This window comes from Ranitomeya variabilis, chromosome 6, assembly GCF_051348905.1.
Source record: "Ranitomeya variabilis isolate aRanVar5 chromosome 6, aRanVar5.hap1, whole genome shotgun sequence".
Classification (NCBI taxonomy): Eukaryota; Metazoa; Chordata; class Amphibia; order Anura; family Dendrobatidae; genus Ranitomeya; species Ranitomeya variabilis.
This window is the reverse complement of record NC_135237.1, coordinates 42,742,467-42,769,217: the sequence shown is the minus strand read 5'-3', so window position 1 is coordinate 42,769,217 and position 26,751 is coordinate 42,742,467. Positions and strand designations below refer to the sequence as shown.

General features: G+C 43.2%; 1 protein-coding gene across 1 annotated transcript in view; it reads right to left on the bottom strand.

Moving 5' to 3' along the window:
• The window catches only part of PLXDC2 (plexin domain containing 2), a 542,926-nt gene that overhangs the window by 27,691 nt on the left and 488,484 nt on the right, over window positions 1-26,751 (bottom strand). Inside the window, exons 10-12 of the mRNA XM_077268328.1 lie at window positions 22,907-22,967; window positions 18,542-18,689; window positions 13,561-13,599 (exon numbers count right to left, since the gene is read on the bottom strand). Coding sequence (XP_077124443.1) covers window positions 13,561-13,599; window positions 18,542-18,689; window positions 22,907-22,967 — 248 coding nt within the window. The remainder of the gene's footprint in view (window positions 1-13,560; window positions 13,600-18,541; window positions 18,690-22,906; window positions 22,968-26,751) is intronic.

Sequence of the window (26,751 nt, the reverse complement as noted above, 5' to 3'; positions counted from 1 at the left end):
CACTTTCCCTATGTCAGAACTATTGTCCATAACAAGACAAGTGTGTACATTTATACAAATATAACACTAAAGAAGGGAGTGGAGTATTACACGGTCTCGGTATACCACTTACAGAGGGACGCTGGGGCACTGAAGCATTGGAGGAGTGTCGGGGCACTGAAGCATCAGAGGAGTGCAGGGGCACTGAAGCATTGGAGGAATGCAGGGGCACTGAAGCATTGGAGGAGTGTCGGGGCACTGAAGCATCAGAGGAATGCAGGGGCACTGAAGCATTGGAGGAATGCAGGGGCACTGAAGCATTGGAGGAGTGTCGGGGCACTGAAGCATCAGAGGAATGCAGGGGCACTGAAGCATTGGAGGAATGTCGGGGCACTGAAGCATTGGAGGAATGCAGGGGCACTGAAGCATTGGAGGAATGTCGGGGCACTGAAGCATCGGAGGAATGCAGGGGCACTGAAGCATTGGAGGAATGCAGGGGCACTGAAGCATTGGAGGAATGCAGGGGCACTGAAGCATTGGAGGAATGTCGGGGCACTGAAGCATCGGAGGAATGCAGGGGCACTGAAGCATTGGAGGAATGCAGGGGCACTGAAGCATTGGAGGAATGCAGGGGCACTGAAGTATCGGAGGAATGCAGGGGCACTGAAGCATTGGAGGAATGCAGGGGCACTGAAGCATCGGAGGAATGCAGGGGCACTGAAGCATTGGAGGAATGCAGGGGAACTGAAGCATTGGAGGAATGCAGGGGCACTGAAGCATTGGAGGAATGCAGGGGCACTGAAGCATTGGAGGAATGCAGGGGAACTGAAGCATTGGAGGAATGTCGGGGCACTGAAGCATTGGAGGAATGCAGGGGCACTGAAGCATTGGAGGAATGCAGGGGAACTGAAGCATTGGAGGAATGCAGGGGAACTGAAGCATTGGAGGAATGCAGGGGCACTGAAGCATTGGAGGAATGCAGGGGAACTGAAGCATTGGAGGAATGCAGGGGCACTGAAGTATCGGAGGAATGCAGGGGCACTGAAGCATTGGAGGAATGCAGGGGCACTGAAGCATCGGAGGAATGCAGGGGCACTGAAGCATTGGAGGAATGCAGGGGAACTGAAGCATTGGAGGAATGCAGGGGCACTGAAGCATTGGAGGAATGCAGGGGAACTGAAGCATCGGAGGAATGCAGGGGCACTGAAGCATTGGAGGAATGCAGGGGAACTGAAGCATTGGAGGAATGTCGGGGCACTGAAGCATCGGAAGAGCACAGGGGCAATGAAGCATTGGAGGAATGCAGGGGCACTTAAGCATCAGAGGAATGCAGGGGCACTGAAGCATCAGAGGAATGCAGGGGCACTGAAGCATCAGAGGAATGCAGGGGCACTGAAGCATTGGAGGAATGCAAGGGAACTGAAGCATTGGAGGAATGCAGGGGCACTGAGGCATTGGAGGAATGCAGGGGCACTGAAGCATTGGAGGAATGCAGGGGCACTGAAGCATTGGAGGAGTGTCGGGGCACTGAAGCATCAGAGGAATGCAGGGGCACTGAAGAATTGGAGGAATGCAAGGGCACTAAAGCATTGGAGGAATGCAGGGGCACTGAAGCATTGGAGGAATGCAGGGGCACTGAGGCATCGGAGGAATGCAGGGGCACTGAAGCATTGGAGGAGTGTCGGGGCACTGAAGCATCAGAGGAATGCAGGGGCACTGAAGAATTGGAGGAATGCAGGGGCACTGAAGCATTGGAGGAATGCAGGGGCACTGAAGCATTGGAGGAATGCAGGGGCACTGAAGCATCGGAGGAATGCAGGGGCACTGAAGCATTGGAGGAGTGTCGGGGCACTGAAGAATCGGCAGAATGCAGGGGCATTGAAGCATTGGAGGAATGCAGGGGCACTGAAGCATTGGAGGAATGCAGGGGCACTGAAGCATTGGAGGAATGCGGGGGCACTGAAGCATTGGAGGAATGCAGGGGCACTGAAGTATCGGAGGAATGCAGGGGCACTGAAGCATTGGAGGAATGCAGGGGCACTGAAGCATTGGAGGAGTGTCGGGGCACTGAAGAATCGGCAGAATGCAGGGGCACTGAAGCATTGAAGGAACACAGGAGCACTGAAGCTGGCCAAAGTCAGTGATCGAACCTGCTTTGCCGCAGCGTAGGGTGTTACTGTTGTGTTTATTTAGCGTTTGCAAGCTGTATAGCAAAAAGCCTGCAAGTGTGAGCTCTTTGCCTTCGAAATCAGATCCCTGTGACTCTGCAGCAGTGGCCGGTAACCTTTGCAATGAGCAGTAAACTATAGAACTAAAGATCCCTTTGCTCTTGAGAACGGAGATTTTTAATAAGATGTAAATTGTTGATAACAAGCACGTTTACATGCAATTTTACCCATTATAGATGATGAGAAAATCCCTTTAAGTCACCGTCTTTAAGCTTACAAATGAAATTACATGTCTCTCTGCAGAACAATGACTATGTAGTAATGGGCTCTAAAATGTACAGTAATTGCCTGTACTGATATATTAAATGAGTCAAAATAACATAATGGAATCCTTAAATGGAAATATAATGGATATTGCAGGTGTTTAGCACAACCACAAAATGTTCAATAGAAAAGCTTTTAGTTTGCTAATTGCCAAGTGCTAAAGCAGCACAACACGTAGATAAATACCTTGTAAAATCTGTGCTCACATCATAACATACATTATCAGGTATAAGTGGCCTCCACACATGGAAAGGGAATTGTCGCCAAATTGGCATCTTTTTTTTTTTTTTGCCAAATGAGACCTAAAATCAGTGCAGAAACATGTTTTAATGGTTGGAGAACTTCTGATACAAAGCTCCAATTTAATTGCCTATTAAATACATGCAGTCACTACAGGGGGCTTGAAGGGTTATTCCCCCCCAAAAAAAATCCCGAGTCATATAGGAGATGATTTATTGATTGCTGAGGGTCCAAAAGCTCTATTCAGGGCCGCAGGGTTCTAAGACACCGATCTCAGCATCAGGATCAGTGGCATCAAACTGAGGTGCCCAAACTCTTACTGGAGTGCCGCAGATGATTATCCTACTAAAGTCTAAAGGTACCGTCACATTAAGCGACGCTGCAGCGATAGCGACAGCGATGCCGATCGCTGCAGCGTCGCTGTTTGGTCGCTGGAGAGCTGTCACACAGACCGCTCTCCAGCGACCAACGATGCCGAGGTCCCCGGGTAACCAGGGTAAGCATCGGGTTGCTAAGCGCAGGGCCGCGCTTAGTAACCCGATGTTTACCCTGGTTACCAGCGTAAAAGTTAAAAAAACAAACAGCACATACTCACCAGCGCGTCCCCCAGCCTCTGCTTCCTGACACTGACTGAGCTCCGGCCCTAACAGCACAGCGGTGACGTCACCGCTGTGCTTTCACTTTCAGTTTAGGGCCAGCGCTCAGTCAGTGTCAGGAAGCAGAGGCTGGGGGACGCGCTGGTGAGTATGTGCTGTTTGTTTTTTTAACTTTTACGCTGGTAACCAGGGTAAACATCGGGTTACTAAGCGCGGCCCTGCGCTTAGTAACCCGATGTTTACCCTGGTTACCAGTGTAAAATATCGCTGGTATCCTTGCTTTTGCTGTCAAACACGGCGATACACGGCGACCTAGCGACCAAATAAAGTGCAGACCTTCTAGCAGCGACCAGCAATTTCACAGCGGGATCCAGATCGCTGCTGCGTGTCAAATACAGCGATATCGCTATCCAGGTCACTGCAACGTCACGGATCGCTGGCGATATCGCCTAGTGTGACGGTACCTTAAGGCACAAACATCAGCTAATCCTGACCATTTTTCTCATATATTGCTGCCTCCTATCTAACCATATGAACTGTTGGCTAAATCTATAAATGTCGACCTAAAATAAGCTATCTTAAAATTCACGCTGTTCTATTACTTTAGAATTTAACAAAAATAATCACAATAAGTTAGTCCCATATCCTCAGATCCAACATTAGAGAAGTTATCAATTCACTTTGCTTTAAAAATGTGCTTTTTGTCCTGATGTCCATAAGCGTGATCCTCTTCTGGCAACCTGACTGCATACACTTATTTATTTATATTTATTTATGTATGTTACTTATATAGCGCCATCATATTCCGCAGCACTTTACAGATCATCACTGTCCCCATTGCCGGTCTTTGGAGTGTAGGAGGAAATCGGAGAACCCGGAGGTACAAACTAATCCTCCTGTTCCAATCTGCTTCATGGACCTATAACACATCTGAGCCTTCTGGACTCAGGTCTGTGCATTTTTACTTTGCGCTCAGATAAAAAGCAGACTTGACCTTTTCACAAAGCCTTTTTTCTGAAAAACTTCCAATGTTTAGCGACTTTAATTGGTTAGAGAAACTTTTCACATCATCTATTCCTCGCACTATCCTCCAATGTCTAATATTTACCCATGTCTGTTGTCCCAGAATTCAAGTGTAGAAACCCTGCCTTAATAAATTCTAAGAACGAGACACCAAAACTTTTCTAACTCACATTGTTTCACACAAGGTTTGCCTGCAGAAAACAAGTTGTCACCTATCCACTAGATAGGAGATAACTTATAGATCTGTGGGGGTCCAACTGCTGGGACCCAAAATTATCAGCAGAACCAAAAAAAATTTCCCCCCATAAGGGCTCGCTCACACAAGCATATAACATGAAGAAGTGCTATCTGATATTTTACTGGACATTATTTGGCCCAATTTTATACTATGGGGCATTGTAGTTCTATGATTTTTTTCACCAGCCAGTTTGGCATGGGAAAAAAAAATCATAGCTTGCTTTGAGTGGCTCTAAAATTCGGATCACACTCACTCATCCAAAGTCTATGGGTGCGTGTGAAACCTCGGACTGCACTCGAATGCCATCCAAGTGCAATCCGACATCTGTGGACTCAGACAATGGAGAAAATGGAGAAATTAAGTTGTCCATCTTTTCCACTAATGTGTTGCAATTCTATCATGCTGAAGAATCGGATCACACCAAGATGACACTTGGATTAAACTCTGACAGAGTTTGAGCTGTGTGTCAGTAGCATAATCTGCCAGATTCTCTCGCATGAGAGAACATACACTAGTGCAACCCCAGCCTTAGAGTGTAGGTACAGTGTGCAAGCCCAACCAATGCTCCATTCATTCCTTTTGGGGCTCCCATATGGGAATAAATGGAGTGATGATCACTGGCATTCAATATTAATGAGGATAAAAGTTCCCCATAATGCCGATAGGTGCGAATACCAATGGTCAGACCATTACTGATCAATAAGTTATCAACTATCCAGTGGATAGGGAATAACTTGTTTTCTCTGGACAACCCCTTTAAAAATAATGTCAGCTATGTACCTGCCAAACCAGAACACCAACATAGTAAAGGAGAGCCAACCTTAGAAGCTCTTGGAGATGGTCTTCTGACCCAATGACACTGTTACATACAGTATATGCTTAACTTGCTCAATAATAGCTCCTTTTTTCAGAGGTTAAAAAAAGAAAAAATATCTGCCTGAAAATACCCTTTAGGCAATGACCCCCTCCTAGAATTTTAAGCCGGCTTACCAATGCCTTATCACTTGGGTCACACAAGGGGCCAAACTCTTTATACCACTGAAGAGGAATTTCTCAATGGTGTCAAAAAGTATATCAGCTCTTATTTTTGAGAAGCTCATTGGTTGGGAGAAAAACACTAGACAAAACCTCCTTAAAGGAGCTTTCCAGTCCAAATCGATAAGTCTGCAGTCACGCTGTGTGACTGCAGACTTATGAATCCCCTCAGTGCACACACTGTGCGCTGCGGAGATTCGCTGGTTACTGACCCGGGACTGGAGGGTATGTATGAGTTGTACATACTCCCGGCCAGGGCCCATCTAGTGGGTCTGGCCTCGCTCTATAAACTTGTATTTGGACTAGACAAACCATTTAATGTCTTGGATGGATGGATTAAGTATAACAGAAAAATAGAATGTAGCCCTGTGTAGCCCTTTAAAAGATAACCAGTTTATTATCTTTATGACCCCAAAGCCATGCTCTAGCAGCAAGAAATTGACTTTTGAATATGTGCATATCTGTGTCTGGTAGTACATTGGGGCATGACGATGCATTTACAGCTCCTCAGCCTCATACTGTACGCTGTAAGTGCATCATCACGCCACAGACACATATATACAGTACTTCAAAGCATGATTTCTCGCTGCCAGAGCATCACTCTGGACTCATAAAGAGGTCAACTTGCTCATGTTTAAAGGGTTACACAGTCATATGAATTGTTTGGGGACATAGAAGCTTCTAACAGGTCAGGACATAGAAGCTTCTAAGAAGTACTCAGGACATAGAAGCTTCTAACAGGTCCACTTTTACATGTGGCTTCCTCTTTCCTTTAGTTTGCAAAACTCTATTCTACTTTTATGATTTTTTTAAATGCTAAATGTTTTCTGATTCCCTAAATACAGGTGTTTCTTAGTTCAAATTAATCCCTGCTCTTTCATTGCCATCAGTATAATGATATTTTGGCCTACCTTTTACCAGACTCTCCCCGCTCCAATCTGTCCTGAATGCTGCTGCCAGGATCATATTCCTCGCCAACTGTTACACCGATGCCTCTACCTTGTGCCAGTCATTACACTGGCTACCCATCCAATCCAGAATCCAGTACAAAACTACTACCCTCATCCACAAAGCACTCCATGGCTCAGCACCACCCTACATCTCCTCTCTGGTCTCAGTCTACCAACCTACCCGTGCCCTCCGCTCTGCTAATGACCTCAGGTTAGCATCCTCAATAATCAGAACCTCCCACTCCCGTCTCCAAGACTTTACACGTGCGGCGCCGATTCTTTGGAATGCACTACCTAGGTTAATACGATTAATCCCCAATCCCCACAGTTTTAAGCGTGCACTAAAAACTCATTTGTTCAGATTGGCCTACCGCCTCAACGCATTAACCTAATTATCCCTGTGTGGCCTATTAATAAAAAACAACAACATAATCACGTTCCTCCATCATGTTCTCATACACTTTATGCAGTTAATAGCCTCTGTGTCTGTACTGTTACATACTTAGGCAGTTAACTGGTTCATGCAGCTTTACATGAACACCCGAGCCTTACACTATGGCTGGTCCAAATAACTAAAGCAATTGTTACCATCCACCTCTTGTGTCTCCCCTTTTCCTCATAGATTGTAAGCTTGCGAGCAGCAGGGCCCTCATTCCTCCTGGTATCTGTTTTGAACTGTGATTTCTGTTATGCTGTAATGTCTGTTGTCTGTATAAGTCCCCTCTATAAGTTGTAAAGCGCTGCGGAATATGTTGGCGCTATATAAATAAAATTATTATTATTATTATTATTTTCTCTTTTTATCACTGTTCAGTGAAAAATACAATACAAAAGTAGAAATAAAATAAAATAAAAAATGTAAAATCATTTTATTTCTCATAAATGCTTTAATATGTCAAAACTACTAGCAATAAAAATGCATCAGTAACTAGTGAAACTATAAAATGAATGGCTTATTTATGATGCATGGTAAATATATTGGAAAAATAATGCAAGAATTTATATCTTTTTCATCCCCTTGTCTAAAAAGAAAATGGAACAAAAAGTGATCAAAAAGTCCTTTGTACCTTAAAAAATGCAATAATAAAACTACAACTAATCCTGTAAAAAATAAAACAAGCTCTCACATAGCTCATGTTAGAGAAAAAATGAAAATTCATGATGATTTTCTGACTATGACAATGAAATAACTAACAAGTCACTCCATGCTTGTAGAGGTATGGAAACCGCTGTAGGATAACATTAGTAACATGTTATGAATTTGTATCCTACTCAAAGGGAGGAGTCCGAAATATTGTAATGTGCCCCAGTCCTCAAAAAATAAAATATAAAGAGCAAAGGAGGTTGTCCAGAACTTTAACATTGATGGCCTATACTTAGGATAGGCAATCAATGTCTGATCCTTGGGGGTGGAACACCGGGCACTACCACCGATCAACTGTTCTCAGTGTTGGAGTGGACTGAACTGCTCACATACAAAGTTGCCCAGCTCTGTCGACTGTATAGTGGTTGCGCCCGGGTACTGCACATCCGGCCCCTATTAAAATCGATAGATGGTGGATGTGCAGTATTCGGCCGCGGCCACTATTCCGTTGATGGAACTGTGCAGCTCCATAACTGAGCAGTTCTGTCCGCACCCCCACAGATCAGACATTCTAACCTAACCTAAGTATACGCCATCATTTTTAAAGTCCTGGACAACCCCTTTAAAGACATTTATTTTAGGGATAAAAATGGATGAGTTTTATATTACCGTTCCTTTGAGCTACAAGAGTCACAGAACATATTATAAAAGTCATGACTTTCTGCTAAAATACCACTTACCTAAGCTTCATGCAATCTTTGCTCTAGATTAATTATAGGGGTTACATAATGCCGGAATACCGCTCGAAGTCATGCGCTGCCGAGTTATCTTCATAGACTTCTCCGTAGGCTCTTATTGATTAAATACCTGCTCTAAAACTGGTCTTTCTGATGGCAGTTTTACAAAATCCAGCCTGGAAGGAATTAACCACTCGACATTCATCACAGTTAAAACTATTAAAGATGCCTGGAACCTCACCGACGTTGTGCCCCCCAGCAACACAGAAACTTATCTTATTAAAAATCTTCTGCTGGCATAAAAAGCATTGAATAATTGAAGTCTTCTTTACGACATACGTCCCAGCGTTGAAGGCATGTATTAAACCACAACTGGGAAACCGGTTTACTCCCTTTCAGCTTTAAAGTCTGTATCAAATATAAGAAATCTGCCCCGAGGAGGTGAATCTATAATGAGGTGGAGTCTGCGTACAGTAAACGTTCTCATACATCATGTCCGTTCACATCAAAGAAGCTCAGATCTTTGGTTATACCATTGATTTTTCTCTTTGTTTTCATATCTTGATCGGTTATGTTGAATAATTGAAAGCGGGGGGCACAATAGGTTATTTGTATACAGTCACGAGTGAATCAAGATACCATTGTTAAATTGCGAGAGTTTCCGAAGTTTTTTCCTATTCATGGTCGGAAAAAAAGGAGTAAAACTCAAAGTGGGAAAATATTCTTTGAATGGGAAAGTTGGGTAAAATTGTTTCTGATGAATCTCAAATACTCCAAGAATAAAGACACAAGGCCAGACTTCAGTTATAAAGCAAGACCAGTATTCATTTTAGAGATATTTCCATAAAGGAAAGCTATTATCAGAAAATGACTTGATTCTTGTATCACTAGTACTTAAATGGCAAGGTTTTTTTTTTTATATGTTACGATTTTTGTTAAAAAAAATAAAAGCAAAATAAGTAATCTTTCAATTTTCACACTGGCCATTGGATGTTATTTTAGACTGTTACTTCCCGTCCTTTAAGGAAGAGTTTTCAGCAGGGTTTTTGTCATCAGAGGTAGGATTCCAATGACTGAGAAGATCTCATACACAGTAAATAACACTGGATCCGCCAGTCCCAATAGATGATATCACAGCTCACCTCCTCCTCCTGTACAATGATTGATAACACCTCTATAGACAGTAGATAACACAAGATCCACCAATCACAATAGGTGATGTCACAGCTCACTTCCTCCTCCTGTACAATGACTGATAACACCTCTATATACATTAGATAACACAGGATCCACCATTCACAATAGGTGATATCACAGCTCACCTCCTCCTCCTGTACAATGACTGATAACACCTCTATATACAGTAGATAACACAGGATCCACCATTCACAATAGGTGATGTCACAGCTCACCTCCTCCTCCTATACAATGACTGATAATACCTCTATATACAGTAGATAACACAGGATCCATCATTCACAATAGGAGATGTCACAGCTCACCTCCTCCTCCTGTACAATGACTGATAACACCTCTATATACAGTAGATAACACAGGATCCACCATTCTCAATAGGTGATGTCACAGCTCACCTCCTCCTGTACAATGTCTGATAACACCTCTATATACAGTAGATAACACAGGATCCACCATCCACAATATGTGATATCACAGCTCACCTCCTCCTCCTGTACAATGACTGATAACACCTCTATATATAGTAGATAACACAGGATCCACCATTCACAATAGGTGATGTCACAGCTCACCTCCTCCTCCTGTACAATGTTGCAGCAGGCAAAAAAACTTAATTCTGGTGTTTTGATTCTTGTTACGCTGTTTACTGATCTGATTAATTTATTTTATATTTTGATAGATTAGACATTTATGAAAGCAATACCAGCAATACTAAATATGTGTATTTTCTTTATTTTTATTTGTTTTATTTTTAATGGTGCAAAAGGGGGGTGATTTGAACTTTTGTGTTTTTTTATGTTGTTCATATTTTTGAAAACCTTTTTCTCACTTTTTACTGCATTTATTAGTCCCTTTAGGGGACTTGAAGCTGTGACTGTCCAATCACTTGTGCTATACGTAGCAGTGGTAATGCACTGCTACAATGGGGAGAATAAGTACTTTGATACACTGCCGACTTTACTAGTTTTCACACCTACAAAAAATGGAGAAGTCTGTAATTTTTATCTTAGATACATGTTAACTGTGAGAAACAGAATCTTTAAAAAAATCTAGAAAAAAAATTCTATGATTTGTACATAATTAATTTGCATTTTATTCCATGAAATAAGTATTTTACACAATAGAAAAACAAAACTTAAAGGGAATCTGTCACCTCAAATTGGTGGGCTATGTAAATGTCCTGCGTGTGTTCGATGGGCGGTGTTTCCTCTTCTTTCCTACACCCCATCCTTCCCAGTTTTCCGCAATATTTTCTGGAATTTGAGTAGGTGTCCTCCGTAGTTTGTGCGTGCGCAATGCAATCTTGCCTCGCATACGCGCAGTATGCTTTGCCCAACTGCGGGCAAAGCCGAAAAGCATTACTGTGCAGGCGCACTATGTCCCGGAACACAGCGAAATACTTCTGGGACATAGTGTGCCAGCGCATGCGCAGCAATGCTTTTTGGCTTTGCCCGCAGTTGGGCAAAGCATACTGCGCGTGCGCGAGGCAAGGTTGCATTGTGCACGCACGAACTATGGAGGACACCTACTCATATTCCAGAAAATATTGTGGACAGTGGGGAAGGATGGGGTGGAAGAAAGAAGAGGAAAAAACGATGTGCCAGTCATAATTAACCAGACGTCTATTTTCAGTAAGCCAGGAGGAATAGACTGTTATCTGTATGTTGACTTTTGAACTGATGTGTTGTGTTCTTCAGTTGGTCAAGAACCATACAGTGTTGTCATATGAGTCTTAAATGTTGACTTTTTATCATTTTGAATGGCTTATGTTTGCCTCTTATATCAGCTACAGACAACTAATTGTCTGCTATCTTTGCAAGACAGTGTTGCAGGGTCATTGAACAATGGACATTTGCTTAATATGTTGAATGGCCATTGTGTGGGTCCTGTGGCTTGTGAAACAGAGGAGTAAAAACTATGCAAATTGATTAAATAGTCAAACAATGCAAGTTAACCTCATCACATCTTTCTCTTGACCTCTGGATGCTGGCTTGAAGGACAACAGTTCTCAGCCAAGAGAGCCAAATATCCAGAGATATTCAGAGAGCTTCTGTACAAACCACAGCCAGGAACACTCTACCGGACAGCACCGAAGACATCATGGCTCCATCACAAGGGACACAGATTTGCCAGGGTACAGGATGCCAGATTAAGGGACCATGAAAAAATGCAGATCTGCTCCATTGACATCAGTAAACCTTGGATACATTTGGGGTAGTCAAGATGTGTACTCACCAGTCACCTGAGCCCCATTGATGCATTTTGGAAAGTCAGGCTTGGGACCCACCACTCACCTGGCTCCATAGAGATGTTTGGAGAATCAGGTTGTGACCCACTGGTCACCTGGCCTTGTACTTCAATGGACTGTCAGCTTCCTGAGCTTGTAACTACCTCCTCTCTGTGCATGCCACAGGTAGGGGTGATCAGCCCTGGAAGCTCCGAAGCCACAGCGGCTCTTACTCCGGCGAGTCAACTGTATGGTGAGAGTCTGTAATTTTGCACCATCTTGGGTATTTTGCTGAGACTGTTTTATATGCTATGGTTTGTCAGTGGTTCAGTAAATTATTACCACACTGCTTTACCATCACCCTGTGTTGTCTGCGTTTTGTTCTTCCAACGAGAAAGGAGAGTGGGTGTTCAGTGGGATGAGCCCCGGTCAATGCGGTTTCAGCTGGCAGACCAGATCACCCGCTGACTCCCATGTTTCCACAGACCTGTATGTAGGTTTTATGGCAGACAGAAAAAAGAAGTAGTTGACTGTAGGTCCACTTGTCATGGTTCCACCCCTCAGTATGTGTGGGATGCAGTTACTGACAGCTCAGCCGTCCAATCTGGTATAGCAGTATGCTGAAGCTGTCAGTACTTTGATTGACAGAATGGCCATCCAATCTGGTACAAGGGTGTGCTGAGCTGCCAGTGTGTTGATTGACAGCTCGACTATCCAATCTGAGACTGGGAGGCGTCGGCTGTCTCCAGGTCATTATTTCAGGTAATTGCCATGCTTCTTAACTGAGCTGTGTCTCCCAGAACTCTGCCAGACGTACATTCAGCTTGTGAGGTTTGTGCTCTCTGTGCCTTGAGCTTTGTATGCTTGATTTGTTGCCTGACCTTGGACCTCGTTCTGACCATCTGCCTGTTTAACCCTTTCAGCTCTGATCCACTATCCTCCCGGTACTTTGACCTCGTAACGTTACCTTACTAGGCTTTTGTCTCTTCCTTCTGTTTATGACGTACCCTCCTGCCTTCTGACCTTGGACTCCTTGACCATTGTGACTCAAGGCTTGGCCTTGAGAAGTGACTAGTGTCACACCACCCTCCCAGAGGAACCATGAATTCGGCCTCTAAGGAAGCGTGACTTACATGCGAAATGGCTGTCAGCCACATTGTCTCCACAAAAGTGCAAATAAAGCTTATCTTAATGTGCAGTGGTGAGTGCTCCATTTTCTTCTTACATTACTATTGGACTATTTCCTGGTGAGCACCATCGAGATAGTTAATCAGCTGCTGAATCTAGTTAGTTTCATCACTGCTGCCTTAATTCACACAGTGTGAATGGAAGCAGTGCCAGTTCCTTGTTTTTCTACAACTAATAATGTATTTACTAAAAAAATAATGTAATCAATTCAATTTAATAAAATATCGTAAAGATTAAAGTATGTTTGCATTAGAGTAACAAGCAAAGGGAGGAAGATGAATGCTAAGTTTTTTTAGTGAGTTTAGTTACCTTATACATATATTGTATTACTTATGCTGTACTAATTCTGAGTCCAGGTTTTCCTTTCTTAGATTACTGTAGAATAACAGTATATAATTCTGGGAGATTTCAGGTCTGAAGCCTGCAGAACTGTGAATACATCCCTGGCTGTAAATCAGGATCAGTACAAGATAAATGATTAAGTATATTTACAAAGTTAGTGAAGAATCTTCTACGGTAATTAATAAACTGTTCATGAGTTAGTATTTTATAAACTGATAAAACTTGCTCTTACCTCCATTGTCCTTGAGATGCAGTGCAATCTTTGTGTCATCTAAAGAAAAAAAATCACAGTTTTACCATCAGCTTTTGAAAGGTAATTTAAAGCTGACAACCAATTTGGCTGTACTTCCTGATGTTGATTTAGCAAAAATGGCTACCAAAATTGAATAGAAAAAGTCAATGGCCAGCATTAACTAAAGGCCCCGTCACACATAGCGAGATCGCTAGCGAGATCGCTGCTGAGTCACAAGTTTTGTGACGCAACAGCGACCTCAGTAGCGATCTCGCTATGTGTGACACGTACCAGCGATCAGGCCCCTGCTGCGAGATCGCTGGTCGTGTCGGAATGGCCTGGACCTTTTTTTGGTCGTTGAGGTCCCGCTGACATCGCTGAATCGGTGTGTGTGACACGGATTCAGCGATGTCTTCACTGGTAACCAGGGTAAACATCGGGTTACTAAGCGCAGGGCCACGCTTAGTAACCCGATGTTTACCCTGGTTACCAGCGTAAATGTAAAAAAAAACAGTACATAGTCACCATCTGATGTCCGTCAGGTCCCTTGTCGTCTGCTTCCCGCTCTGACTGAGATCCGGCCGTACAGTGAGAGCAGAGCGCAGCAGTGACGTCACCGCTGCGCTCTGCTCTCACTGTACGGCGGCACTCAGTCAGAGCGGGAAGCGGACGGCAAGGGACCTGACGGACATCAGATGGTGAGTATGTACTGATTGGTTTTTTTGGTAACCAGGGTAAACATCGGGTTACTAAGCGCGGCCCTGCGCTTAGTAACCCGATGTTTACCATGGTTACCCGGGTGCTGCAGGGGGACTTCGGCATCGTTGAAGACAGTTTCAACGATGCCGAAGTCGTTCCCCTGATCGTTGGTCGCTGGAGAGAGCTGTCTGTGTGACAGCTCCCCAGCGACCACACAGCGACAAAACAGCGACGCTGCAGCGATCAGCATCGTTGTCTGTATCGCTGCAGCGTCGCTGTGTGTGACGGGGCCTTAAGTCTAGCATATCTCCCATCAGTGTAAGTAAGGGCAGGTACAATGCCTTGCGAAAGTATTCGGCCCCCTGGAACTTTTCCACTTTTTCCCACATATCATGCTTCAAACATAAAGATACCAAATGTAAATTTTCGGTGAGGAATCAACAACAAGTGGAGCACAATTGTGAAGTTGAATGAAATTTATTGGTTATTTTAAATTTTTGTGGAAATTCAAAAACTGAAAAGTGGGGCGTGCAATATTATTCGGTCCCTTTACTTTCAGTGCAGCAAACTCACTCCAGAAGTTCATTGTGGATCTCTGAATGATCCAATGTTGTCCTAAATGCCTAATGATGATAAATATAATCCACCTGTGTGTAATCAAGTCTCCGTATAAATACACCTGCTCTGTGATAGTCTCAGGGTTCTGTTTGAAGCACAGAGAGCATCATGAAGACCAAGGAACACAACAGGCAGGTCCGTGATACTGTTGTGGAGAAGTTTAAAGCCGAATTGGGATACAAAATGATTTCCAAAACTTTAAACATCTCAAGGAGCACTGTGCAAGCGATCATATTGAAATGGAAGGAGTATCATACCACTGCAAATCTACCAGGACCCGGCCGTCCCTCTAAACTTTCATCTCAAACAAGGAGGGGACTGATCAGAGATGCAACCAAGAGGCCCATGATCACTCTGGATGAACTGCAGAGATCTACAGCTGAGGTGGGACAGTCTGTCCATAGGACAACAATCAGTCGTACACTGCACAATTCTGGCCTTTATGCAAGAGTGGCAAGTAGAAAGCCATTTCTCAGAGATATCCATAAAAAGTGTTGTTTAAAGTTTGCAACAAGCCACCTGGGAGACTCACTAAACAAGTGGAAGAAGGTGCTCTGGTCAGATGAAACCAAAATCGAACTTTTTGGCAATGATATGTTTGATGTAAAGGCAACACAGCTCATCACCCTGAACACACCTTTCCCACTGTCAAACATGGTGGTGGCAGCATCATGGATTGGGCCTGCTTGTCTTCAGCAGGGACAGGGAAGATGGTTAAAATTGATGGGAAGATGGATGGAGCCAAATACAGGACCATTCTTGAAGAAAACCTCTTGGAGTCTGCAAAAGACCTGAGACTGGGACGGAGATTTTTCTTCCAACAAGACAATGATCCCAAACATAAAGCAAAATCTACAATGAAATGGTTCACAAATAAACGTATCCAGGGGTTAAAATGGCCAAGTCAAAGTCCAGACCTCAATCCAATCGAGAATCTGTGGAAAGAGCTGAAAACTGCTGCTCATAAACGATCTCCATCAAACCTCACTGAGCTTGAGCTGTTTGCCAAGGAAGAATGGGCAAGAAGTTAAAGGGGCCGAATAATATTGCACGCCCCACTTTTCAGTTTTTGAATTTCCACAAAAATTTAAAACCAATAAATTTCGTTCAACTTCACAATTGTGGTCCACTTGTTGTTGATTCTTCACCAAAAATTTACATTTGGTATCTTTATGCTTGAAGCATGATATGTGGGAAAAGGTTGAAAGTTGAAAAGTTCCAGGGGGACGAATATTTTCGCAAGGCACTGTACACTCAACCGTTTTTGTCTCCATCTGGGAATAATGACCCAATTACAGTAAACATAATTTGATCAGAGTGGGATCAGTTATTAGTTTCTCCACATTTTCCATGCAGTCAGTTTGTGAAAATTGGACCGCACTCTTATGTCAACCGAGTGTGGTCCGATATTTTCCACTAACTCATAGACTTGCATTTCCAATTTTTATCCGACACTTCTACCAAAAGTGGACACGTCATCGATTTTTTCCTTGGACCATTCAGTCCCAGGGGAAAATCAGATGTGAACAGCCCCATAAAATATCATTGGTACGAGTCCTATTCGTGAAAACCAGATAACACTCAATTAATATAAATCGTCTTGTGCACCTAATTGTCTAAGGGTATTAATTGATATTATTTGTGCTAAACTTAATTAAAGTGGCATAACTCCTAATACACTTGACACATGTGAAACTGTCCAATGGTCATAAAATCAAATATATGTCTGTTATGAGCTAAGTGTATATTTTCCCCATTTTCACCTATTTTTTTAACGCTTTACAAGAAAAAATTATCCAAATACAGTACACATAGATAAGAGGGTTTCCTGCTTTTCTGTATCAATGTAGTACATGTCCAAAAGCAGCAGCATTGACAACATTATACTGAGCAGTGTAGCTGTACATCCAGCACTGAGTAGAAATAGTAGAAACAGCAGCATCTGATTCTGGCTGTGTATTTATCTCACTTTGCTCCTCAATACTTGTCCTCCTCCCCTTGCCATGGACTGTAATAGGCAGTTATAATCTGATCCCTCAGTGAGCTATTAGTCCGCTTTTCTTTGATTAGGACTACATTTAACCATTTCTCAGAATGAATAATACATTTAAGAGGTGATGGGGAGAAGGAATCTATATATATAATCATCTAAGGGGTACTTCCGTCTGTCTGTTTGTCTGTCTGTAATGGAAATCCCACGTCGCTGATTGGTCCGGCCACAAATTTGCCCCTCCCTACTCTCCTCCCATCAATGCCCCTTCCCTACTCCCCTCCAGTCAGTGCCAGTGCCAGTGTGTTGCCGGACCAACTTTTTACTATTGATGCTGCCTATGCAGCATCAATAGTAAAAAGATATGTTAAAAATAATAAAAAAATAAAAAATTGTGCTATTCTCACCTTCCACCATGCACCGATGCGCGCGATGCTGCTGCCAGCTTCCGTTCCCACTGATGCATTGCAAAATTACCCATATGACTTAGCGGTCTCGCGAGACCGCTAAGTTATGTGGGTAATTTCGCAATGCATCACTGGGAACGGAAGCTAGCGCCAGCATCGCGCACATCGGGAAAGCTTCGGTGGACCCTGGAGGGTGAGTATATAACTATTTTTTATTTTTATTTTTTTTTAACAGGGATATGGTGCCCACACTGTGCTGTGCTATATACTATGTGGGCTGTGTTATATACTGCGTGTGCTGTGCTATATACTGCATGGCCTGTGTTATATACTACGTGGGCTGTGCTATATATTATGTGGGCTGTGTTATATACTGCCTGGCTGCTATATACTACGTGGGCAGTGTTATATACTGTGTGGCCTGTGTTATATACTGCGTGGCCTGTGTTATATACTATGTGGCCTGTGTTATATGCTGCGTGGGCTGTGCTATATATTACGTGGGCTGTGCTATATATTATGTGGGCTGTGTTATATACTATGTATACTATGTAGCTGCTATATACTATGTGGCTGCTATATACTACGTGGCTGCTCTATTCTACGTGGCTGCTATATACTATGTGGCTGTGCTATATACTACATGGCTGTGCTATATACTACGTGGCTGTGTTATATACTACGTGGCTGTCTGTGTTATGTGGGCTATGCTATATACTATGTGGCTGCTATATACTATGTGGCTGCTATATACTATGTGGCTGTGCTATATACTACGTGGCTGGCTGTGCTGTATACTACGTGGCTGTGCTAAGCGCGACGTACATACATACATACATATTCTAGAATACCCGATGCGTTAGAATCGGGCCACCATCTAGTGGTTTATAAGTGGAGAAAAGAGCATATTTCTCTTAAAAAACATTTTGCAAAATTTCTTGTACTCACTTGTACTATTGATTGGTGCAAATTTGGTTGAAAAAGCTGTGACCATTTAAGGCTAGGGCTACATGTGACCCTGTTTTTTTTTTTAGCCAAATCACACCTATTTGTTAGTACTGTGACACTTAACCGGGGACACATTTTTTGTCCTGTATAATTTTTGAGGCTCGATGTTATGTGGCAAGAGTTGCAATGTAGCCTTAGTCAGTAGATAAAAAAAGGCTAAATTGTTGGAAAGTCTGTATTTATTTCAACTTCATAAGAAAAAAACTCTTTAAAATATCACATTTGCCATTCCTATGGTGCAATTCTTGCTTTCGCTCACCCTCTGTTGGGAGGCTGCTCGGTAGATGCGACGTGGTCAATCTTGAAGCTGTGGTGTAATGTCTGGATGTTGTTACGTGTGATCTTCTGGTGGTGTCACGTGGGGCTGTTGTCGTCACTAAGAAGTCTTCGCAAAGCGTCTCTTTGGACTATTAAAGGTGAAAAAGAACAGAGCAAATCAAAATAATTTATGAAAAGTCCTCCCCCCAAAAAAAGGTCCATACACAACACTGCTTATGGCGGATGATCTCTGGACTCCGGAGATCTCTGGACATTTAAATGTTTGTAGAGAACACAAGTTTTTTTTTTTTTATTGTTTTTTGATCTTTCCTATTTTTGTGATGGAAAACACCCGACTAGCTGGACCTGGTATTTGTGTAAGGAGTAAGGATGCTTGTTCTCTAGTGGGGAGAGGCACCTGCCGCAGCTGGCTGTCATACAATTAGGAACATAAAAGGATGACAAAATGGCTAATTTCCTGGGACACATAGAGAGAATTGTTAATTATACGTTTCACAGTTTTAATTGCAACATGAGATAGAATAAGGACGAAGGAACGAAGGAGATCAAAACAAATTGTGAATATTTTTACCTGTATTTTCAATTTTCTTGTGTTCCTTTGTAAGGGTGTGAAAGGAGACATCACTCACCTCTCCCACTAAAGACAGCGTCTGCAAGGATTGTATTTAAATACATCTTGTGATGTGGTTTTATTGTATTTTGTGGGTAATGTGATTTGTGAATCCGTGTAGAGTTTTATAGACGCTTAGTGATGCGGTTACGCTAATGTAATGTAACTGATGTTAATGTAATTCATGTATAGTGTATAGGGGAAGTCTAGGGTTAAGTTTTGAGTATATAAAGCATAGCATAGGACTTGGGGATTAAGATAGAAAGGGGGAAGATTTAGTTGGGGGCACATTAGATATAGGACGTTCAGTGCATATTGTCAGAAGGTAGTGACTGAAGTTACATAAGTGAAAGGTAAAGTTGGCCTAGAAACCACCTGCTGGGGCAGACAGAGTAAGGAGGCAGTTGGTGACTGGTCCAGCCCAAAGTGGGAGGGGTTAGGGCTAGTAAAAAGCAACCACTTCCTGGTTTAGTCAGACAGTGAAGGCGTTCGATGGTGACAGTTGCTGAGGCAAGTTCAAGGTGCAGAGGGCTGAAGCACGGCGTGGGCAAAGAAGTTTTGGTGGTATGAGGTTGCACAAAACTCCCTACTGACATTCTTGCAACATCTGGGGCTATGGATAGTACCGACAACCCTTCCATACAATGGAAGATGGGCGTGGAACCATATGAGGGAATGAGGGAAAGGTTGCGGATCTCTGGCATACTGAGGAGCCGGATTGGGGGTGACAGGAGGATCAAGCACAGGGGTAATCCATGCTGAGAGTGAGAACAGGAGTGAGATGTTCTGTGTGAAGGAAGCAAGTGACGAAGGGTGCTGTGCCTGATACTGCATGTTAAATATGGCTGTAGCTGAACGGTTCAGTAAAGAAAAACTTGTTAAAATGAACCGGGTGACCCCTATTGAATGTGTTGCTATTCCTGGATCCGGGATCGTGGAGACAACAGAGGCCTGAGGTCAAAATGTGAGTGAACTGCATTGCATTTACACCACATGGGAACTGGAATACTGTTTATTTGTGGGGTGCCAGGGTGTGGGAGAACAAAAGCTTCTACCCCATAACTACTACATAATATTGATAGACTACAACTCTGCATTGAAGATGGATACATACATTATATCAGAGCCCCAAATGAGCAATACATAGAAAGAGTGACTGCATAAATAATGTATAGTAAAGTATATACGCAGTGATAATAGTGGAAGCTCACCCAGAGTTTGCACACCCAACATGGGTTTCACATCAGGCTTCATCAGGAACAAAGCTTAATCCTAAATCCACATCCAGTGTGTTTTCTCTGAGCTTCCATTAATACCACTGTCAGTACACTTTACTATATGTTATATCCTCTGTCTCGCTCTGTGGGCATTGTTCATGTTAGGTTTAGTGATGAGCAAGTATGCCCGTCACTCGAGTTTCTCCGAGCATGCTCAGGTGGTCTCCGAGTATTTCGGCGTGCTTGGAGATTTAGTTTATATCAACGCAGCTGCATGATTTACGACTGCTGGACAGCTTGAATCCATGTGGGGACTGCCTGTTTGTTAAGCAACCCCCATATGTATTCCAGCTGTCTAGCAGCCATAAATCATGCAGCTGCGTCAACATAAACTAAGTCTCCGAGCATGCCAAAATACTCGGAGACCACCTGAGCATGCTCGGAGATACCCGAATGACGAGCATCCTTGCTCATGACTAGTTAGGTTCTCTTATATGTATTTTTCTGAGTATGCATCTTCAATGCAAAAATGAAGACTATTATTATTAAACATTATATAATGTATTTATATGTGAGACTTTTTACCTACCAAGTCATTTTTGTCTCTTACATTGTATATTTTTTTAAATCCTTTTAATCACGTCTCAATACAGAACATATAGTTTCTACTTATTTACATATTTCTGCACATTTTTCATATAGATGTTTTATGCATATTAGTATTGGCCATATACATTGTTGTATACAGTTACATGATACCAATGTAGGTTCGGTTTACCTTTCTATCATAGCCAATAGTAACTGTTTCAGCACTTTGTGCTCGCCGTCTTTTCGGGGATCGGTACCGAAAAGCTAGGCTTCATTCCCACAAACATCAATGAGTTTTTTTGTGCCCATGACCTCATTACCAACATTGTGCACCACAAACATACCACACGATCAGCCATTTTTGGAGGTGCTTTGGCCCAGTCTTCTTGCCAACAAAATTTGCCCCTTGCCAAAATAACTTAGATCCTTATGATTGCCCATTTTTCCCAATTCCAACATATCAAGTTCATGAATTAACTTTTCACTTGCTGTCTGATATTTCCCTCTCCTTGACAGGTGTCAGGTGCCCTTCTCACAAGATCACCTGGCATTGGTGCAAGAGTTGGTGCGAATCGTTCCACAGGACCGGGTCCATTGGCCACGTGAGTAATTTGCGGCCAGCTCTTATCTGATGGCATTCGTGGCTCTTCCTTTGATTAGTTGGCTTGGCGCGATGTCACATGTGCGTCACTCCATAACGATGGCGGTGCACCAGGCTGGCTACTCAAACGAGGAGTCGCAAATGTTGAGACATAAGAGGCGGTTCTCAGAGGTCCCATTTAGCAGTCCCAGATTACTGACATGGCTGGCGGCTGGTGGACCAAGTCCTGCGAATAGATTTTCACCAACTCTACTATTTATGTCACAGCCGATCGGTGTACACTGTATGTATACTATTATTTATCACACCAGCAGGAACATTAATGGAAATCAAATGTAAGTCTTAACATAACATTGAAGAGAAACAATCCAATCTATAGGTGTATGACTTATGGGCAATGCATTAATGCCGCCTAATTATGCAGGGTTAAAATGCGACATTGTCTTGTTCTACGTGCCACTTCCATTACGAGTCCATTAGTTGTGTACGTTCTGAAGTGTTCACTTTGAGCCTTCGGTACGGAGCACTGGGTCATATGTGAATGCTTTTTAGTCTGCAGAAAAAAAAAAACCTGAAGCCTGCCTGGAATACAAAATGCGGTCGTCACGTTTACTTACAACCTGTTATCAAGAGCCAAGAAATCATTAATTTGTTCCCCCGCAGTACTAGTGGCCCCTGTTATGTGTAAGTTACAGCCAAAGATAATTGCACTTACTGTGATTTACAGAAGTCAAAAATTGGATTTGAAAATGTCCCTTAAAGGGATATGATGGAAGGTCACTTTCTATCTGCATATTATCTTCTTATATTACATATTATATAGCGATGATACAATTATACAAATATTTTTTTACTTTACTCACTTACATAACACTATTAATTACAGAGAGCTTTACAGACATTATCATCACTGTCCCCATTGGGATCACAATCTACATTCCCTATCAGTGTGTTTTTTGGAGTGTGGGAGGAAATCCTGGCAAACACCTAAACTCCTGGCAAATGTCCCTGGTGGGATTTAAACCCAGAAAACCAGCACGGCTAAGCAACAGTGCTAACCAATGAGCCGCCATACAGTGCTAACCACTGAGCCACCATACAGTTCTAACCACTGAGCCACCATACAGTGCTAACCACTGAGCCACCATACAGTGCTAACCACTGAGCCACCATGCTGCCTATGCTCTACAATTGCATATTTTAGCTGTTTAGAATCACATATTCTTACACATGAGACTGTGTCATTCTGATTTTCTGCCCTTTCTTGAACCTCTTGAAATTATGGAGAACATAGACTAATACTAATCTAACCATGACTATATACTGTACCTCTTCCGGGCAGCTATTTTCTACCCAGTCTTGTCGATGGCGATCAAATCCACTGGAACATCTACAAAAATAAGAATAAAATATTGAAAATGCAGAAAAAAATGCATTCCGTAATGTAGCGCATCGATAAGATATTCAACACCTTGCCATTTTAAGCTTATACAGTCATGGCTGAAAGTGTTGGCCCCCTTGAAATTGTTCCAGAAAGTGAAGTATTTCTCCCAGACAATTATTGCAATTACACATGTTTGGTTATACACATATATATTTCCTTTGTGTATATTAGAACAACACAAAAAAAAAATCAGAGAAATAAAGGCAAATTGGACATAGTGTCACACAAAACTCTAAAAATAGGCCGGACAAAATTGTAAACTGAGTGAAGGAAACAAAGTGGATCTCGGGGATACTGCGGTGCCAGATGGGGAGTCCCTACGCTAACAGGATCTGTTAACGTAGGGATAGTCCAAACTGAATGTAGGCAAATGCTTGAAATATACTGTAATGATGGAGCAAGAGGGAGGGTTGAGGGTGCTGTGCCCGATACTGCGTACTAAAGACTGATGTACTTGAACTGTCCAGTGAAGTTGAACTTGTTAAAATAAATCGGGTGTCCCCTGATGAGTGTGTGGCTGAACCTGGAACTCAGAACGTGGAGACATTGAAGGCCTGCAAGTGAGTACAATGCAATGTACACAGCACAATACTAATAGACTGGGACACAATTTGTTTGTAAAGTGCCAGGGCGTTATGGCGCAGCAGCTCGTCCATAGCTACGATCCTGGGCACCTTACATCAATGCTCCTGCACTTTACTGATGCAATGGTTTTGTTTCTGTGGGTGGGGATGACAGTGGAGAATGGAGAGGAGCCTTGTATCCTTAATGCATGGTGACAGGATTAACACTTAGCTAGTGTTGGCCAGATGCCACAGGAGCTGTCCAGCTGGCCAATAGTAGAAAGGATTTTGCAGCTAATCTGGGGTAGCCCCGCACCCTATATTAAAGGGAACCTGTCACCCCCAAAATCGAAGGTGAGCTAAGCCCACCGGCATCAGGGGCTTATCTACAGCATTCTGGAATGCTGTAGATAAGCCCCCGATGTATCCTGAAAGATGAGAAAAAGAGGTTAGATAATATTCAAATGGGAGACAGTCCAATCCGATGGGCATTGCGGTCCAGTCCGGGGCCTCCCATCTTCTTATGATGACGTCCTCTTCTTGTCTTCACTCTGCGGCTCCAGCGCAGGCGTACTTTGTCTGCCCTGTTGAGGGAAGAGCAAAGTACTGCAGTGTGCAGGCGCCGGGCCTCTCTGACCTTTCCCAGCACCTGCGCACTGCAGTACTTGCTGAGGCAGACAAAGTACACCGCAGCGTGAAGACAAGAAGAGGACGTCATCGTAAGAAGATGGGAGGCGCTGGACTGCGACACCCATCGACCGGACTGCAGTGGGAACGCCCCTGGGTGAGTATAATCTAACCTCTTTTTCTCATCTTTCAGGATACATCAGGGGCTTATCTACAGCATTCCATATTGCTGCAGATAAGCCCCTGATATCGGTGGGCTTAGCTCATCTTCGATTTTGGGGATGACAGGTTCCCTTTAATTCCTATTGAACACCCAGTCTTTCCCAGTTATTATATTGATTACATTGCTCCTAGTGGTTTCGACCCAGACTGAAATACCATGGGATTGACAATGTATCAATAATGAAACTATGAAAAGTTGCAAAAAACTCAATTTCTATTGTGCAAAGTACGAGAACGTTCTTCATAGCAACAAGTAATTCAGCACTCGAGAGGTTACAGTCGTTTCACAAGTGTCTGGTCCATCGTATCACCGGCTTTTCTTATATGCTGCACTTTACTAAGCAATTCTCGACCATTGTGTCTGGACAAGTGTTTCTCCAAGGATTCTCGCCGAGTGGAAATGAATTCTTGGTAGCTACAAGGTTCAAGCATCTGTTGTTAAAAAACACATGTTCTATGCATAGTACAAAACACTTAACTTCCCCGAAGAAGAAACTGAGCAACAACTAAATATTCAAGGAATGTTTTATTGATATATTGAAATCTCAAGCATGCATATGAGCGTAAAGTGGTGAATCGCATATACTCCTAAGACATCCATAGTGGGTAATGATCGAGAATGGTGCAAGCAAATATCTCCCAGGATACAATGCTGCAAACCTCAGATAATAAGCAGGAAATTTCATTCTGCTATGAGGATAATAATGAAGAAATACAGCTATATTATAGCAGCTGCTGCAAACCTGCTGGGAATGTGGAAGAATCAGAGCAGAAAGAAAAGGTTTCTATAAGTCTATCACAGAAATATGGAGGATCACTGCTTCTATCAGTCTAGGGCAGAAATATGGAGGATCACTGCTTCTATCAGTCTATCACAGAAATATGGAGGATCACTGCTTCTATCAGTCTACAACAGAAATATGGAGGATCACTGCTTCTATCAGTCTACAACAGAAATATGGAGGATCACTGCTTCTATCAGTCTAGGACACAAATATGGAGGATCACTGCTTCTATCAGTCTATCACAGAAATATGGAGGATCACTGCTTCTATCAGTCTAGGGCAGAAATATGGAGGATCACTGCTTCTATCAGTCTAGGGCAGAAATATGGAGGATCACTGCTTCTATCAGTCTAGGACACAAATATGGAGGATCACTGCTTCTATCAGTCTAGGACACAAATATGGAGGATCACTGCTTCTATCAGTCTATCACAGAAATATGGAGGATCACTGCTTCTATCAATCTAGGGCAGAAATATGGAGGATCACTGATTCTATCAGTCTAGGGCAGAAATATGGAGGATCACTGCTTCTATCAGTCTAGGGCAGAGATGTGGAGGATCACTGCTTTAATCAGTCTATCACAGAAATATGGAGGATCACTGCTTCTATCAGTCTAGGACAGAAATATGGAGGATCACTGCTTCTATCAGTCTAGGGCAGAAATATGGAGGATCACTGCTTCTATCAGTCTAGGGCAGAAATATGGAGGATCACTGCTTCTATCAGTCTAGGGCAGAAATATGGAGGATCACTGCTTCTATCAGTCTTGGAAAGAAATATGGAGGGTCAGTGCTTCTATCAGTCTATAGGCTAATTGTCCCCACTGACCCTAGCTGCCTGCCTGAGTGTACAGTCCCAAAGCTACAGCCTCACACCACATATGAATAGAGTGGTATAGTATCCACTGGCATAAGCCAAACACATTTGATACTAGGGCATGGCCATGCGGCCATGCAAACCTTTTATAGTTACAGCTCTACAGGACCATCCTGGTGGACCAACAGGAGCTGCAAGAGGGCCTGATTGGTGTGACCCCCGACCTCCAATGAGAGGTCCTCCCGTGGGCATGCTCAGTGCGTGAAAAGCAGGACTTAGTCCCAGAAAAGCCTGCTCGCCGCTGACCAGTGATGGCTACAAGGGCAGAGCCTGGAAAGGCAACAGTAACCATTCGCACAGTATCAGGCTGAGCCAGATGCTGGGACCAGCGTTACCGCTGAGCAGGTTCCACTGCGGCTGAAGGAGAATGGGAGACTGCAGCAGACATGGTTTGAGATTCCCCCTGTGCAGTGGCGGGAACTCGACATCTAACACTGCCCTCACTAAAGTCTCTAATGATTTACTAACAGCTAAATATAATAGTCGCTACTCCATACTAATTCTCTTGGATCTCTCCGCAGCATTCGACACTGTGAATTATCAAATTATCAGCTCCTCCTCACTATGCTCTGCTCCATTGACCTCAAGGACACCGTTCTCTCCTGGTTCTCCTCCTATCTCTCTGACCATTCTTTCACTGTATCTTTTACTGGC